The sequence below is a fragment of the Saccopteryx bilineata genome, chromosome 1 (assembly GCF_036850765.1).
Source record: "Saccopteryx bilineata isolate mSacBil1 chromosome 1, mSacBil1_pri_phased_curated, whole genome shotgun sequence".
Classification (NCBI taxonomy): domain Eukaryota; kingdom Metazoa; phylum Chordata; class Mammalia; order Chiroptera; family Emballonuridae; genus Saccopteryx; species Saccopteryx bilineata.
Genome location: NC_089490.1, coordinates 83,655,248 through 83,671,392, shown reverse-complemented (window position 1 = coordinate 83,671,392; position 16,145 = coordinate 83,655,248). Strand labels below are relative to the sequence as shown.

At 51.8% G+C, this 16,145-nt stretch overlaps 1 protein-coding gene across 2 annotated transcripts in view; it reads left to right on the top strand.

Annotated features, from left to right (window-relative positions):
* Positions 1–304: 304 nt before the first annotated feature.
* Positions 305–16,145, top strand: part of PARVB (parvin beta) — a 94,615-nt gene continuing 78,774 nt past the window's right edge. Inside the window, exon 1 of one of the 2 annotated variants that reach the window (XM_066255741.1) lies at positions 305–522. In XM_066255741.1, the coding sequence (XP_066111838.1) occupies positions 408–522 (115 nt within the window). In that variant the 5' untranslated portion in view covers positions 305–407. Of the gene's footprint in view, positions 523–14,852; positions 14,873–16,145 lie in introns of those variants that run through there. The other variant, XM_066255760.1, reaches the window with a different exon arrangement.

Here is a 16,145-nt window from a genome sequence, read left to right as displayed (position 1 = left end):
CACTCCTCACTGGAGCCTCCTCAGCATCAGCAGAGCCCGCCAAGCTCAGGGCTCACGCCTTAGAACAAAAGGATGCAGAGCAAGCCCCAGGGGTCTGTCCCAGCGGCGCGTGGCCTTAACAGCTGCACCGCCCCTTCACTTCTTTGAGAGTGAAAGTGACGCGCAGCGCGGGAAGTGGCGGGTGCCTCGCGGGCAGCCCGAGAGCTGGAAGTGGAGACCACAGAGCCAGGTCCAGGCAGACCTCTGGCAGCGGGTGCTGCAGGGCAAGGGGCGGGGCGGGGCGGGGGCCGGCGTTGGGGCCGCGCCCTCCGGCCACTCCCCAGGGCGAGCGGGCAGCGGCGGGGCAGCGACCAGGCGGCCTCCCCACGCGCTGCGCTCGCGCCCGGCCACTGGTGCCCCCGCGGCCCATGTCCTCCGTGTCGCTGCGCTCGTCCCCCCTGCGGCCCCCCAAGATGAAGAAGGAGGAGTCGTTTCTGGGCAAGCTGGGCGGTACGCTGGCGAGGAAGAAGAAGGCCAGGGAGGGTGAGTGTGCCCTCCGCGGGCCTCCAGCTGCGCCTGCGCCCCGCCAGGACCACGCGTCCCCGCGCGCGCCCCAGAGTCCCGCCCGGCCGGCGTGGCGCGCAGCCGCGACCTTTGGGACAGGCTTTGACCCTTGCTCCTTCCTCCTCCGGGAGACCTTTAAACACCGCTTGAACCCGCCACGAGCCAGGCCTCCCTCTCCCGCGGGGGTTCGTGGAGCCTCTCCTAGGCTACCGCTTCAGACGCGGTGCCAGTGCCTGCTGAGGTCAGAACTTGAGCAAACGCCAGGCGAGCCTGGGGACTCGGACAGCCCCGTGCCCAGCCCCGCGCGCGCAGCCCTGCTTGAGTCGCCATTTATTTAGCACCGTTCAAGGGCAGCACCGCCTGGCGGCCGGCTCCTTGCGGCCCTGCTCTGTGACCCCATTCCTCGAGCACTCACTGGGCACTTGTGTTGGCTAGGTTCGGGCTGGCCCGTTGGTATTCTTCGGGCGGTGCCCTGCCCTGGAGAGAGTGGATGGAAGTTGGCTGGGTGAGGGTGTGGGGTTTGGAGGGAGGAGGAGGGAAGGAAGGGGCTCAGAGCAGACAGGCGGAGGCCTTGGGATCTTGTGAACACGGACGGTGGAGGCCCTCAGTTTTTACTACGTATGCCCATGGACATAGTTCTGAAAAACTACCACCTCCCCCTTACAAGTTTTTTTTTAGAGTTACAAGGGATGTCACTTCTGGTGTGTGTGTGTGTGTGTGTGTGTGTGCGCTTTAAATACACTGCTGTCCCCAGGGCTCCTCCCAGGACTACCTTCTTGAATTTTCTCTGTGTTTGGGGTGGGAGATCCTTCCCCTGGGATTGATTCCGGATGTGGGGGGGGGGGGAGGGTACGAGCCACCGTGTTTACACAGAAGGCAGATGGGAAAGGAGACCGCCCCCCCCAGGCTGGCCTCAGGCGGATTGGGGTAAAGAAAGAACCTGGAGTCAGGGTTGCAGAGGGATTTCTTTCAGCCATCTGAGCCTGACTGATCTCGGAGAAACTCTCCCTGTATACCCCCCTGGGATGCATGCACCTCTGGGACATGTACTACAGGGACAAATGTGCCCATATCAGTCCCCCACACTGTGTATTCTTAAGGATGCTTGGGGCATTTCACCCGCTGGGGATGTGTGTACTCCCATGCACTTCCTCCCAAACAGGGATTTGTGGGTCACATTTCCAACCAGGTATGCTTTTAACAAATCAGGTATTCAGGTCCCAGAGGGCAGGGCCTTGTCACCTTTAGCAGTCTCCTCCTGAGCAAATTAGCTACTCCTCTCTCAAGCCTTACATTTAAGGACCTGAAGGCTTTGGCTCATGATAATCTCGATGAAGTCATGCCTCCTAAATGACATGATAAATGACAGTGGCTCCCCATTTATCACTCCCACTGCCTCTCTGATGTGGGTCCTCACTTGCAGTCATTGTCGCCCTCACCATCTGTATGTCTAGTAGTTATGGGTGTCACAGCCGCCAGGCAGGTTCAGGTTTGTATTAGATTCGGATAGACGGTAATGAAACAACGGAGCCAAGAAATGGTGGGCCATCCCTTTTATTCTAGTCTCGCACTGGCGGGCGAGTAAATACACACAGCTGGAGAACACTTCCCTTTCCATTCAGGGCTCCAAAAGCCACTGACTTTCTCCCAGTTTAGCTAGAATCAAAGGCCCACACCAGTTCACTCAGTCCCCTCTGGTTCCCATCTCCTTCTCTCTGCACACACTGACTTCTCCTTCAGCATCCTGCCATCTTGGCTGCTTCCCCGCCCTCTGCAACAATGTAGTCTCTTTCTAAAACTTTTGGTGTGAAAGCCCCTTCCCAAGCATGAAAGTAATTAGCAGTATCATGTGACAGCATCATCACGTGAGCAGTGGCCATTTTAAACAATAAAAGTGAGCAAAATCAAATAACAAATTTTACAAACTTATTTGCCCAACACCATCCTTTCCATTCCTCTTTATGACCGACAGCTATTACTGACATAAATGATACTCCCTGTCCCAGTGTGCTCAGTAGTGCCCGCTGGGGCCCCTGGGGAGAAAAGACAGACAAGGAGGCTCTTGCTCTGGTGGAGCCGGGAGTCAGTTGTACTAAACAGAACAACGGGACAATAATAATAGGTTCCATATAGAAAAGGTGACCATGCCTCAGAGTGTCCAGGGAAGGCCTCAACACAGGTGATGCTTGGGTTGGGACCAGGAGGAGCCAGGAAAGACATCTTTCACCAAACAGCAAGTGAGGGGAATGTTCTGGACTATCACTGCTTTTTGTAGGTAACATTTGTGTTCTTTTTTTTTTTTTTTTTTTTTGTATTTTTCTGAAGCTGGAAACGGGGAGAGACAGTCAGACTCCCGCATGAGCCCGACCGGGATCCACCTGGCACGCCCACCAGGGGCAAAGCTCTGCCTACCAGGGGGCGATGCTCTGCCCCTCCAGGGTGTCGCTCTGCCGCAACCAGAGCCACTCTAGCGCCTGGGGCAGAGGCCAAGGAGCCATCCCCAGCGCCCGGGCCATCTTTGCTCCAATGGAGCCTTGGCTGCGGGAGGGGAAGAGAGAGACAGAGAGGAAGGGGGGGGGTGGAGAAGCAAATGGGAGCTTCTTCTGTGTGCTTCTCCCGGGTCCCCCACACGCCAGGCCGACGCTCTACCGCTGAGTCAACCGGCCAGGGCAACATTTGTGTTCCTGGACTACAAAGAACACGTGCCTGAAGTCATGGACTGGTCCCAGATTCCAAAGTGAAGTGATTCTTGTCCTGGCTTTAATGAACTAGCGTGTGCCTGGGAAATTGCGGGCCAATGTGGCTTCATTTAAATGCACCAAGCATCCCGACCGCCCAGGGCATCTGGTGGTGAACAGAATAGACCCGAGCACAGCAACAGGAGCAGGCGCCTGTGGTGCTACTATTGTTGCTTTTGTGTGTGCGTCAGCTTGGTCCCCTGTCCCCGTTCTTAAGGTTGGGGTGCCTGGCACACTTAAGGGTGCCCCATAGAAACCTAAGGCTGCACACAGTAATTGGGCTCTGACACAGGAACTGGGGGAGGGCTGGACTTGGAAGGGCTTAGTGGTCTCCATCTCCTTCTGGGAAGAGGGGAAGGAGTCATAAGCAGAAATGAGGTGTGAAGAATGGGTAATGAGGTCCTGAGTGGTTGAACATTGCCTGTCTTCCTGCAGGCCTATTGCCCTGGCAACTTGCCCTCTGTGCCATTGGTGGCTCAGGAGCTGGAGCTGGTCTTGGCCCAAACTTTGGGCCCGTGTGGGATGGCGCCTATTTGCCTACTGTAGGACGGTCAGGAAGAGGGTGTGGAGAGGCTTGCTGGGCGCTGCCAGCGGCAGGGTGGGTTTCGTTTCCCTCTTTGTTAGAAAGTTGGCAGTGAGTTCAGGAGTGTGGGTGGAGGTGAGGTCCCTGTCGGGGAGGTGGGGGACAGCATTGTGGAGAAGTTAGAGAAATTCAGGAGCCTGTTGGGAGAGCTCCTGGTTTGACAAGGCACGTGGGGATATATGAGGTGGCAGGAGGGGCCGTCCTGCGCTCTGCCGCGGGAGGTCATGATGGGAGAGCTCCTGGTTTGACAAGGCACGTGGGGATATATGGTTGGCAGGAGGGGCCGTCCTGTGCTCTGCCGCGGGAGTCATTTTAGGAAAGGTTTGCATTGGGGTTTAGAGAAACTGATGTGGGCTGTGTTCGTGGATGATTTCATGGTGTGATTAAGGCTCATGTTCTAGGGAGGGTCCCAAGTTATGTTGTGTGGTGGCCTGGTTCAGAAAACAGAACTATGACTAACTGTGGGCATCAGGAAAACGGCAAGGCACACTTAAAAAACAAACAAACAAACAAACAAACAAACTCAGAGCTCCCTGTGGAAGGCCCCTGGACTTTCAGGAGAAACTTACTAAGAGCTGAGTCAGTCTCACTGGGGCTCAACAGAGCAGGTGCAGAGGAAAGGCTCTCCATGTGGGGTTCCCCTTGTGACCACGGATGAAAGGCCCCATAGGTCCATCTGGCCAGGCGGGCGAGGGGACGCCCCAGGGATGCCCCAGCTGTTGTATACAATCCTTTGACGGGTGAGTCAGCTCCGGGGCCAGTGAAGCCCTGGAGGAAGGGGCCAGACAGAGTCCACTCCATGCATGTGCCACGAGAGGCCCCATCTGCACACAGGCCCCCCGCTCTGCCCAGGCACGCTGCTGACCAGTGCAGGACTGCCAGAGCCGAGGCCAGCAGAGCCAAAGCGGAGGTTCTGTCCCTCCTGCTTTTCTGTAGAAAGAAAGCATTAAGGAAACTCCTAGTCCATGATTGCCTTTTTTTTTTGTTGGTATATTTTTAGGCGGTTTCAGGTTTACATTCCCTCATGACGTGTGATTGCGGTATGGTTTCCTGCGCTTATGAGCCATCAGGGTATCTCCTCTGGTGCATTGTCTGTTCAGCTGTTTGGCCCATTTTTTAATTAGGCAGTTGGATTTCTTTCTGTTGAATTGTAAGAGTTCCTGGGCTATTTTATCTCCTTTATCAGGTAAGTCTTCTGCAGCTGTTTCCTCTAGGTCAGTCTGTGGCTTGTCGCCTGGCTCTTCTGACCCGGGTCATCGTCCAAGCATTTGATACAGAAATAGTAGTAAATGAGCAAGATATTGACCGAGACGTCTCTCAAAGTAGATCTAAAGAAATTGCTAGGTGGCTGTGACTTTGAACAGAAAGTTGGAAATATTACTTACTTTTTTATTTAAAACTTTTTTTGGAGAAAGGGAGAGAGAGAGAGAGAGACAGGCAGACAGACAGACAGACAAGAACATGGAGCAGCTCCTGTATGTGCCCTGACTGGGGAATTGAACTGGCAACCTCTGATGCTGGGGTAATGTTCCAACCACTAGCTGTCCGGTCAGGGCTTAATTTCTATTGATTTTTAGAGAGACAGAGAGAGGGAGAGAATGGGGGGGCATTTGTTGTTCCCCTCAGTTGTGCATTTTTTGTTTGCCTTCCGTGTGTGCCCTGACTGGGGATTGAACCTGCAACCTTGATGTTTCAGGATGACACGGTTAACCTACTAAGCTAGCTGGCTAGCTGACCAGGGCCTTTTTTTTTCATTAAAATTTTCTTTTAGCCTGACCTGAGGTGGCACAATGGATAAAGCGTCAACCTGGAAATGCTGAGGTTGCCGGTTTGAAACCCTGGACTTGCCTGGTCAAGGCACATATGGGAGTTGATGCTTCCAGCTCCTCTCCCCTGTCTCTCTCTGTCTCTCTCTCTCCTCTCTAAAAAAATGAATAAATAAAATAAAAATTTTTAAAAATTTTTCTTTTTTCATTGATGAGAGACAGACAGATAGAGGAAGGGAGAGACAGAGAAGCATCAAGTAGCTGTTCCATTTACTTGTGCACTGATTACTTCTCTTATGTGCCCTAATTGGGGTTCCAACCTGCAACCTTGCTGCACAATATCCATTGAGCCAGTCGGACTTTAAATAACTTCTGGGAGAGAAATCTTCAAGTCCTAAGCCACTACCTGTTCATCCAGTGGGTTCCCTTTGGAACCCACTGATCATCTTTATAGAGCGATCAGCTGTGTAGATGCTGTGTCTCCCCAAACGCCAGCCCACTGACTCACTGCTCTGTAATAAATTCTGTTAAGTTAGCCCTGCAAGGTAAGAATTTTTCCCTGCCCACATGTGACAGTAGGAATTTCCCCCTCAATTTATACCCAGTAGCTCTGCTTGGTAGTTTAAACCAGTGGTTCTCAACTGGGGGTGATTCTACCCCAGGGGACATGGCAGTGTCTGGGGACACTTTGGGTGGTCACAACTGTGGGTCCGGGTGCTACTGGCATCTAGTCGGGGGAGGTCAGGATGCTGGTGAACATCTTACAATGCACATACCATTGAGTTATCCAGTCCCAAATGTCGTATAACCGTGCTGAGGTGGAGAGACGCTGGTGTTTGTTTCCAGAGGTGTCTCAGTAACTCCCAGAGCTGGGAGCAGCCTCAGGTGGTGGGGAAGCTCTTTAGAGCCCTCAATTGCTGGAGTCTGGAATGACCCTGATGCCCTATGATGAGCCTACCCTGGCCTAGCCCCCAGCCTCCAGCCGCCATCTGGGGTCTCAGTTCAGTTTCTTGGAGAAAATCCACACGGCCCACCTGGGTAGGGCCAGCCAGTTCCAGTCTCTTGGAAAATGGGGTCCTTGGAGGGACAGTCCCAGAGGAAGAGGTGGGTGTGGCCTGGGCAGACCCCCATCTCCTGAGGTTCCTATGTGAGAAGAAATAGAAAGCTTTTGTGAAAGCTCAGGAAATGCAATTAAATCCCCCAAATTGCTTCGGGTAAGAGATAGGAAGGCAGAGATGAAGGGCTTGTCCTCTGTCCCAGGACAGCAGAGGGAGGCGGCTCCCTGAGAGCTAGGAGGGTCTAAGGACACAGGTAAAACAGTCTTCCCCCCACATTTACCTGGTGGGCTGGGGTCTTCTGTGGGGCGGGGGCGGGCCAGTGTGGTGATTGAGAGCCATGGGGTGGGGGATGCACACACAGCCTGGACCTGGGGTTCTAGGTTCCAGCTGGAGGTTGTGGTTAAGGATCGCTAGGAACTACCCAGAGGCGGGAACCGGGGCTCCCCGCCAGGGGCCCTGGAGAAGATCCCAGCTAGTCCCTTTTGGGGAAATGCAAGCCATTTATAGTGGCTGAGTGTGGTCAGCTGTGGGCAAGTGCAAGCAGTCAGTTGGGGCTGTCATCTCCATCTAAAAACAGATGAGATGAGGCACATTCTCAAGGACCTGTCCTGAGCTCCCTGTTACAGGGTGGGTGCAGCTGGGCACGAGGTAGAGTTTGTGCCCGTTCAGGACGTTTCTCACAGAGAACTGATTAGGACAATAGTGACTTGAAGAGATCTCCTCATCCTGTTACTTAATAGATCTCAACAGTCCCTGCACTTTTAAAAATAAAAAGGGAGCATTATCCTTCTTTGTGGCGAGATGTAAGAAAAGGGTTTGTAATGAGTTTGGTCTCCTTTGCCCAGGGGAGGTTGGACTCTCGGAATTCCTCAGGTTTCCAGGGATGCCCCTGATGGGGTTGACCCCCTATAGGACCTTTGGCGAATGAACCACGATCACGGTTAGGTCGGTTGGACTCCTAACCTTTGAGAAGGGAAAGAGAGAGTGGCTGGTAAGAAGGGGAGAGGCCCTGTACACGGTGGATTATAGAATGTTCTACAGGAAGAGAAGCCAGTGTACGTCCTGTTTGGACTCGTCGGGCCCATGAGGTTCTCTGCAGACCTTGCCAACCAAGAGGAAAACAATCCCACATCCCGTCTTCCCAAACCCAAGTGCCTCTTCTTGGAGCAAGGCTCTCTCCGTCTGCGGGGGCGGCTCCTGGTACAGTCAGGTTGGCTGTGATTGCTGTGACTCTGTCTGGCTCTCTTATTGTGACATACTCCTCAGGGGGTGGGGTGGAATCACTGTTGTGTTTTTCTCTCTTTAGCTGGGAGGAAGTGGTTCTCAAGGAGGGAAGCTTTGGTGTGGCTTTGCAAAGTTTCCTTTGACTATTATTCTGATTCTAATCTTCAAGGCCAGCATTTTTCCTTGTTTGTTCCACCGCCATCCGGGGGATGCATGAGGGTAGTTACGGGAGAAGCCCATGGAGGCACGCCAGCTCCCGCACGCTGGGCTTTGGGGGCCTGTTAGCATCTCCTGGCACTTCGGCCTCGATGGTGAGACCTGGAGGCGCGATGCCAGGCCCAGAGTGACAGCTCCGCTGCCCTCACCTTCCTGGGCCGAGGCGGCCTTTTTTAGGAACTGCTAGCTCCCTATGGCTCTCTTGGCACCTTGGTTGGACCCGCGCAGTCCCTGAAGAGTCAGGTCACCTTGACAACCTCACTCATTAGAGGAGCTCTGCTTTGAAACCCTGTCTGTGCTCTGCGGAATTAATATTTATTGCGTATCCCGCAGTTGCTTACCATTGCACTCCCTGTCCGGTCGTCAGAATAATTAAGGGGTGTTTATCAGATATGAGTGGGCAAACACCTGTGGGGAGAGGTTTGAAGGGCTCCATTTGATTGATTCCTCCTGCTGTGGCTGGCACAAGGCAGGCATCTTTACCGAGCTGTTTTCTTTTTTTTTTTTTTTTTTTTTTTTTTATTTTTCTGAAGCTGGAAACGGGGAGAGACAGTCAGACAGACTCCCGCATGCGCCCGACCGGGATCCACCCGGCACGCCCACCAGGGGCGACGCTCTGCCCACCAGGGGGCGATGCTCTGCCCCTCCTGGGCGTCGCCATGTTGCGACCAGAGCCACTCTAGCGCCTGAGGTAGAGGCCACAGAGCCATCCCCAGTGCCCGGGCCATCTTTGCTCCAATGGAGCCTTGGCTGCGGGAGGGGAAGAGAGAGACAGAGAGGAAAGCGCGGCGGAGGGGTGGAGAAGCAAATGGACGCTTCTCCTGTGTGCCCTGGCCGGGAATCGAACCCGGGTCCTCTGCACGCTAGGCCACGCTCTACCGCTGAGCCAACCGGCCAGGGCCCCGAGCTGTTTTCTTGTTTTCAAACGTACGGTTCCATCACATACAAGACATGACCTAAGGAAGCACGTTGTTCTCTGCACTCTGAAGCCTTTTAGGTTTCCAGTCAGATTGTGTTACTGCCTAGTGACTGCGTTTTGCTATTTATTATTTGACACGGTGGCTGAAAAGCACTAGTAAGCCCAGGAGAACTTTACAAACATGTTGGCCCCCTGGTGCTCATAGGCTTCTCTGTCCTAATTGCCATTGGGGTAAAGAGCACAGAAACCAGGAATGCCATAGTTTCTAGAGGTTTTAGTGGCTTGTGCATTCTTGAGAGCCTTCTCAGTGCTGCATATTCAAACGAGAGACTTCCTTCCTGGTCTTGGTGTTGTCTGGTCTTTGGGGCGCCCAGCATCCGAGGAGTCACGTGATCGGCTCTGGATAGCAAGTGGAGTCTTTTTATTTTTGTACCTACTCTGAGTGTCTAGGCTATGGGGACTGTGTATGTCACCCTCTGAGTTTTAAAGTTTTGGGGCCTCACTTTCTTGAAAGTTTGTGAGGTGGGAGAGGGTGTGGGGTGATACCAACTCTCGACTCCCAAGCTGATGGGATCTTGCTAATTCTCAGAAATACAGCGTGTTCCCGTAGGAGGCTGCTCGCCGGGTGGGGGCGACAGGTCTCAGCCCATGCTCTTGCTCTGTGGGTCTGCCGCTACATCTCCCAGAACCTCCGTTCCGGGAATTTGAGGAATGAGTCGGAGCCTTATTAGCTATTGAGCAAGAGCTCAGTAAAGGCCAGTTATTGATAATGTTGACAGGGAAGGGCATTGCCATAGAATCCAGACTTCAGCGCTGGTTACAGGTAGAGCAGGGAGGGGTAAGATAGCTTTACTGGAGAGCAAACGCAGCTCGATTTATAATCACTGCCTGCCTCTGTGTTAAGAAGGATTCTGAGGCTGTGTCTGGGCTGGGGGAAAGAGTGTTGGGACTACCTAGGCTTTTGAAATGTTTGTTCTTGGTTTGGGCCTTTAAAACTTTGCTTGCTAGTTAACCAGAGTCGATCAGGAGCGTTGGTAACCCAGGTAAGGTCACATCAATAGTTGACACCTGTTGTATTAAAGTTAGGCGTTTTTATACATATGTATGAAAAATTACAATTCCACAGGATCTTTGTTTTACTCTCTAAGTTATTGCAAAGTTAAAGAGAGTACGAGAGGGCCTGACCAGGCGGTGGCGCAGTGGATAGAGCGTCGGACTGCGATGCTGAGGACCTGGGTTCAAGACCCCGAGGTCCTCAGCTTGAGTGCGAGCTCATCTGGTTTGAGCAAAAAAAGCTCACTAAGCTTGGATCCAAGGTTGCTGGCTCGAGCAAGGGGTTACTCTGTCTACTGAAGGCCCACGGTCAAGGCACATATGAGAAGGCAATCAATGAACAACTAAGGTGTCACAATGCGCAACGAAAAACTAATGATTGATGCTTCTCATCTCTCCATTCTTGTCTATCCCTCTCTCTGACTCTCGCTCTGTTTCTGTAAAAAAAAAAAAAGAGAGAGAGAGAGAGTACGAGAGGCCCCTTACTCTCAGGGGTCGCTCATGGAACTTGCTGGAATCTAATAGTCCTGGAAGCAGCTGTCGGGTTGGATGAGACCATGGCCACCCTCAGTGTTTGCCGCTTCCCATGTTCCTGTGAAGTCTAGAACCTTCTAGCCTCTGCATTAAATAAGTGGACAGAGTCCTCGGAGCAGTCTGGGCAAAGGGGAATACCATGCTCACAGTGTTTGAAATTATTGACATAAATAGAATTTGAAGGCCCTCTTACCTAAAGCGTAACTTGAAATGTCTTCATCCTCTTTTTTTAAATTAACGTTGTTTTTCAAAGTAAGACCTGAGCGAACCCATACCTGATCTATGCAAGCCTCGTACAAGAGTATCTGAGAAGAGGTAAAGGAAGAAGTTCAACGAATTTAAAAAAAAAACACCCAAAATAACACAATGGCATCTCCTTTAGTCATGCTCATGGCTGAGCCTTGTTGGGTGCTAAAGATTCCCCATGTGTTCCCTTGTCTCATCCTCACACAAAGCTGAGAAATAGGTACTGTGTGGTCATTCCCATTATGCAGATGAGCAAATTGAGGCTCAGAGAAGTGAAGACCTGTGCAGGAGGTCACGCCACCAGCAGGTGATTAAATCCTGGTCGTCTGTCTGGCACTTAATTACTGCCAGCCTCCCGAATGGAGAGAGCGAGTCAAGTGTGAGAAATCTTCCCAGCTGGCTCCTGGTAAAGCTGCCACTGTTTCTGGCATTTGAGATGCACTCAGCCGGTGGTAGGAAGACACACTGGGGGAGATTTTGTGCTGGACAGACTTGTTGACATTTATAGGAAGCAGACAGACCCTGGTGGCTTCGTGTTGGTCCAGGACCAGGTCCAGATCCTTGCTGGCCCTCATTGCCTGCCCAGTGCCCAGCCCGCTTCCTCTCCTCTTTCCCTGGCTCGGGGCCTCACAGATGCTGTTCCTTGTGCCCCGGGGCCTGTCTGCCTGTGGGCTGCAGAGTCGGCCTCCCGCAGGTTGCAGTCCCACTTTGCCCACTTGCTGCACCACTTCTTGTGGGTTCCCGCCAGACGTTGTTGGCCCAGTGTCCGTGTGCCTGCCAACCTGGGTCCCCAGGCCTGGTGTGTGGCTGTCTTGGGACGTAATGATGGGAAATGCCCTTGGGTCACTTGAGATGGTCTCTGTGTATTGGCTGAGCAGGCAGGAGGCCGTCTGTAGCGGTTTTGACCACTGATCGATCTTGAGGCCCCACTGTGGGCCAGGGTGTGAACTGACCCTGCTGTACTCTGGGGCTTTGACCTTGGGGAAGTTACTTCCTTGTCTTGTCTCTCAGTTTTCTGTTTCTATGCATAATGCATAGGGTTATAGGGGAATAAAGTGAATTACTAAATGAAATGATGTAATTTAAATTGGGCCCAGTCAAGCCATAGAGGAAGGAAATATTCTCATGTTTCTGGTACCAGTTTCACTTCCGATCACCGGCTCTGACTCTGACACCAGTTCTGATGTGCCCCCCCCCCCCAATCAATTTTCCGACATCAGCGGGAGACCCTATGGTTTAACTCAGTTTTGATGCTATCTACTCAGAGACAGCATCAGATTTCACAGGCTACGGGCTCAGTCCCACAAGGCTGGCCTCCCCCAACCCCCTTCAGATGCTAATCACAAGTTCAGGTGATTCTGCCTGACTGATTGGCTTTAAATTAGAGCAGCTCACAGAACTCAGAGAAACATTTGACTGACTGGATTACTAGTCTATTATGAAAGAAGACAACTCAGCAACAACCCGCTGGAGAAGCAGAGCGTGTGTGTGTGTGGGCGGGGGTGCCACCCTCTGGCACCCCACTTGTTTACCAACCTGGAAGCTCTCTGGACCACATCCTTTGGGTGTCTTTGCAGACTCCGTTACAGAGGCATGATTGATTCAATGATTGGCCATTGGTGATGTAACTCCATCGCCAGCCCCTCTCCCCTCCCTGGAGGTCCTGGATGGGACTGAACGCACTTACTCTGTCATCACAGCGTTGGTTCCCTTGGCAACCAATCCTTAGGTTACCTAGGGGTTCTTCCAAAAGTTGCCTCATTAAAGGAACAAAAGACATCTTTACTGTTCTCATCACTTAGGCAATTCCTGGGGTTTAGGAGCTCTGGGCCAGGAACTGTGATGAAGACTAAATTGGTATATTTCTTCTTATAAATCACAATTATCCCAATTCCTCAAACACGTCTGACAAAAGACTAGTGTCCAGGATATGCAAAGATCTCCTACAACTCAGTGATAAAAAAGCAAATGACCCAGTTAAAGGAGAGAGAGAAAGTTTGAACAGACACTCCAGCAAAGAACATGTAGGATTGGCCAGTGTGCATTGGGGAAAGACCTCAGCATCGTTCATAACACAGGAAATGAAACTCAAACGAGAACCAGAGGGGATACGTTCCTCGCCCAGCAGAACAGCTGACATGGTCACACCGAGTCTTGGCAAGGATGTGGAACTACTGGGACTCTCAGACAGGCTGGGCGGAGGGCGTCTGCAGTGCTGTAGTCACTTAGGAGTCAGACTGATAAGTTTCTTTCAAAACGAAACATACATCCCTCCTTGGACCCAGCCGTTCCAATCCGAGGTATTTATTCGGGAGAAGTGGAAACCTGTGTCTGTATGAAGACTTGTGCAGGTCTGACCAGGCGGTGGCACAGTGGATAGAGCATCGGACTGGGATGCAGAGGACCCAGGTTCGAGACCCCGAGGTTGTCAGCTTGAGCAAAGCTCACCAGCTTGAGCCCAAGGTCGCTGGCTCGAGCAAGGGGTCACTCGGTCTGCTGTAGACCCCTGGTCAAGGCATATATGATAAATTAATCAATGAACAACTAAGGAACCGCAGTGAAGAATTGATGTTTCTCATCTCTCTCCCTTACTGTCTGTCTGTCCCTATCTGTCTCTCTCTCTGACTCTTTCTCTCTCTGCCACAAAAAAAAAAAAAAAAAAAGAGAAAAAGAAAAAAGAACACTTGTGCAGGAATAGTCACAGCAGCTTCATTCATAATGGCTAAAACCTGGGAATAGCACAGTGTCCCGTCAGTAGGAGAATGGAGAAATGGATGGGGGGAGGTTACATTCCTGGGTCAGGATATTACTGAGCAATAAGAAGAACGAAATCCTAATACGCAAACACATGATAACTCTCAACACCACTCTGCCCAGCAATGGCAGCTGGACCCCAAAGAGCACACACTGTGCGATTCCATTTATAGGGAGTTGTGCAGTGGACAAACTAATCCACGATGGTTGCTTCTGGGCTGGGGATGGACTTACCCAGGGAGGATTAGGAGGGAATTTTCTGTTATGAAAATGTCTTCTACCTTGATGAGGGTTTGAGAAACACAGGGACATGCATTTGTCAAACTCACTGAATGGGCACTAAAAACATGCATTTCATGGTGTGTAAATTTTACTCAAAATAAAAATAAAAAAGAACTCAATTATATACTGAACTCCAATTAGTCATATGGGGCAAAGATATCCCCATCCGCAACTTATTATTTTTATTTATTTATTTATTTTTTCTGAAGCTGGAAATGGGGAGAGACAGTCAGACAGACTCCCGCATGCGCCCGACCAGGATCCACCCGGCACGCCCACCAGGGGGCGACGCTCTGCCCCTCCGGGGCGTTGCTCTGTTGCGACCAGAGCCACTCTAGCACCTGGGGCAGAGGCCAAGGAGCCATCCCCAGCGCCCGGGCCATCTTTGCTCCAATGGAGCCTCGGCTGCGGGAGGGGAAGAGAGAGACAGAGAGGAAGGAGAGGGGGAGGGGTGGAGAAGCAGATGGGCTCTTCTCCTGTGTGCCCTGGCTGGGAATCGAACCCGGGACTTCTGCATGCCAGGCCGACGCTCTACCACTGAGCCAACCGGCCAGGGCCACAACTTATTTTGAAAAGCATTGGTAGGCCAAATAATGACCCCCAGGTGTGTCTACTTCCCAATACCTGCACACTGTGGCGACATCACCTCACACGGTAAAAAGGACTCTGCAGATGTGTTTTGGTGAAGGATTTTGAGATGGGGAGGGGCGGCTATCTGGGGTTACCCAGGTGGACACAGAGTTCTATAGGAGTGAGGCAAGAGTGTCACCGTAAGAGAAAGGCACGTGTTGGTGGAACAGGTTGGAATGATGGGGGTGGGGGACAACAGCCAAGAAAAGTGAACACCTCTAGAAGCTGCACAATAAAGAGACATTCTCTCTGCTCCTTCCAGGAGGACCTCAGCCCTGCTGATGTCAGCTAATAAAACCCATTTTGGACTTCTGACTCCCAGAACTGTAAGATACTAAGTATATGTTTTCTTAAACCACTGAGTTTGTGATAACTTGTTATTGCGGCAACAGGAAACGGATAGGGAGGGATTGCTGGCTAGAGGGATGGATGGATACATAATGAAACAAGTATAGAAAAATGTCAGTGGTGCACTCTAGGCAGTGGTGTGCAGGTGTTTGTTCTCTGTGGGGTTCTTCACATGTTCTTCTGTGTTCCCCTTTTAAATAATAAAACATTGGGGGAAATGCTTGGACCAGGCAAATAATAAGCTGTCCATAGGTGTTAGCCATCCTTCTCATCATCATCGTCATCTTTACCACTACAGGCATCCCCACTTTACCCATCAAATAGAGAAGACCAAGGAGGGGATGGACGGAGTCACACAGGCTCCTCCCCTAAGTCAGTTGTAATTTCTGCCTCTTTCCCGGGTCAGGTCCAGGCTGCAAGCTCTAGCAGAGATGGGACGGGGAGGCGCCCTGGGAGCTGTGCCCCATCATTGTCACACACCCTGCACTGCAGCTTTCTGGAATGTCTACACTTTGCAAGGGGAAGTGAGTGTTTTCATTAATGTCCATCTAGAAAACATATTATTAGTATAACGACGTTTTAATGATTTGAAACTTTGCTAGAGCAGCACACGGAATTTCAATCTTATCAGCATGCAGCTGGGTTTGCTTTTATTTATTTATTTCCCTTTCCCCCTTGGGCCTTGTTGCAAGGACACACTTCTGTGATTTTTTATTGTTATTCTTCCTCCCTCTCTACCTCCCTGCCTCCCTCCCTTCTTAATAGGAGGGGAGACAGAGAGACAGACTCCTACACTAGGATCCACTGGGTAAGCCCACTAGGAGGCGATGCTCTGCCCACCTGGGGCTCTTGCTGCATTGCAACTGGAGCCATTTTTTAGTGCCTGAGGCGGAGGCCATGGAGCCAACCTCAGCGCCCAGGGCCAACTTGCTCCACTCCAATCGAGCCATGGCTGCAGGAGAGGAAGGGAGAGAGAGAGAGAGAGAGAGAGAGAGAGAGAGAAGGGGGAGGAGGAAGGGTGAAGAAGCAGATGGTCGCTTCTCCTGTGTGCTCTGACTGGGAATCGAACATGAGACATCCACATGCCGGGCCAACGGCCTACCGCTGAGTCAACCAGCCAGGGCTCTGTTATTCTTTCTGAAAGCCCTGCTCTTAGGCTACTCTTCATTGTGGGGTGGGTGAGGGGCATAAAAAAGGGGGACATCCTTTCTGTAAACACAGAGGGCTTGATTGGAACCAGACTGCAGAGTG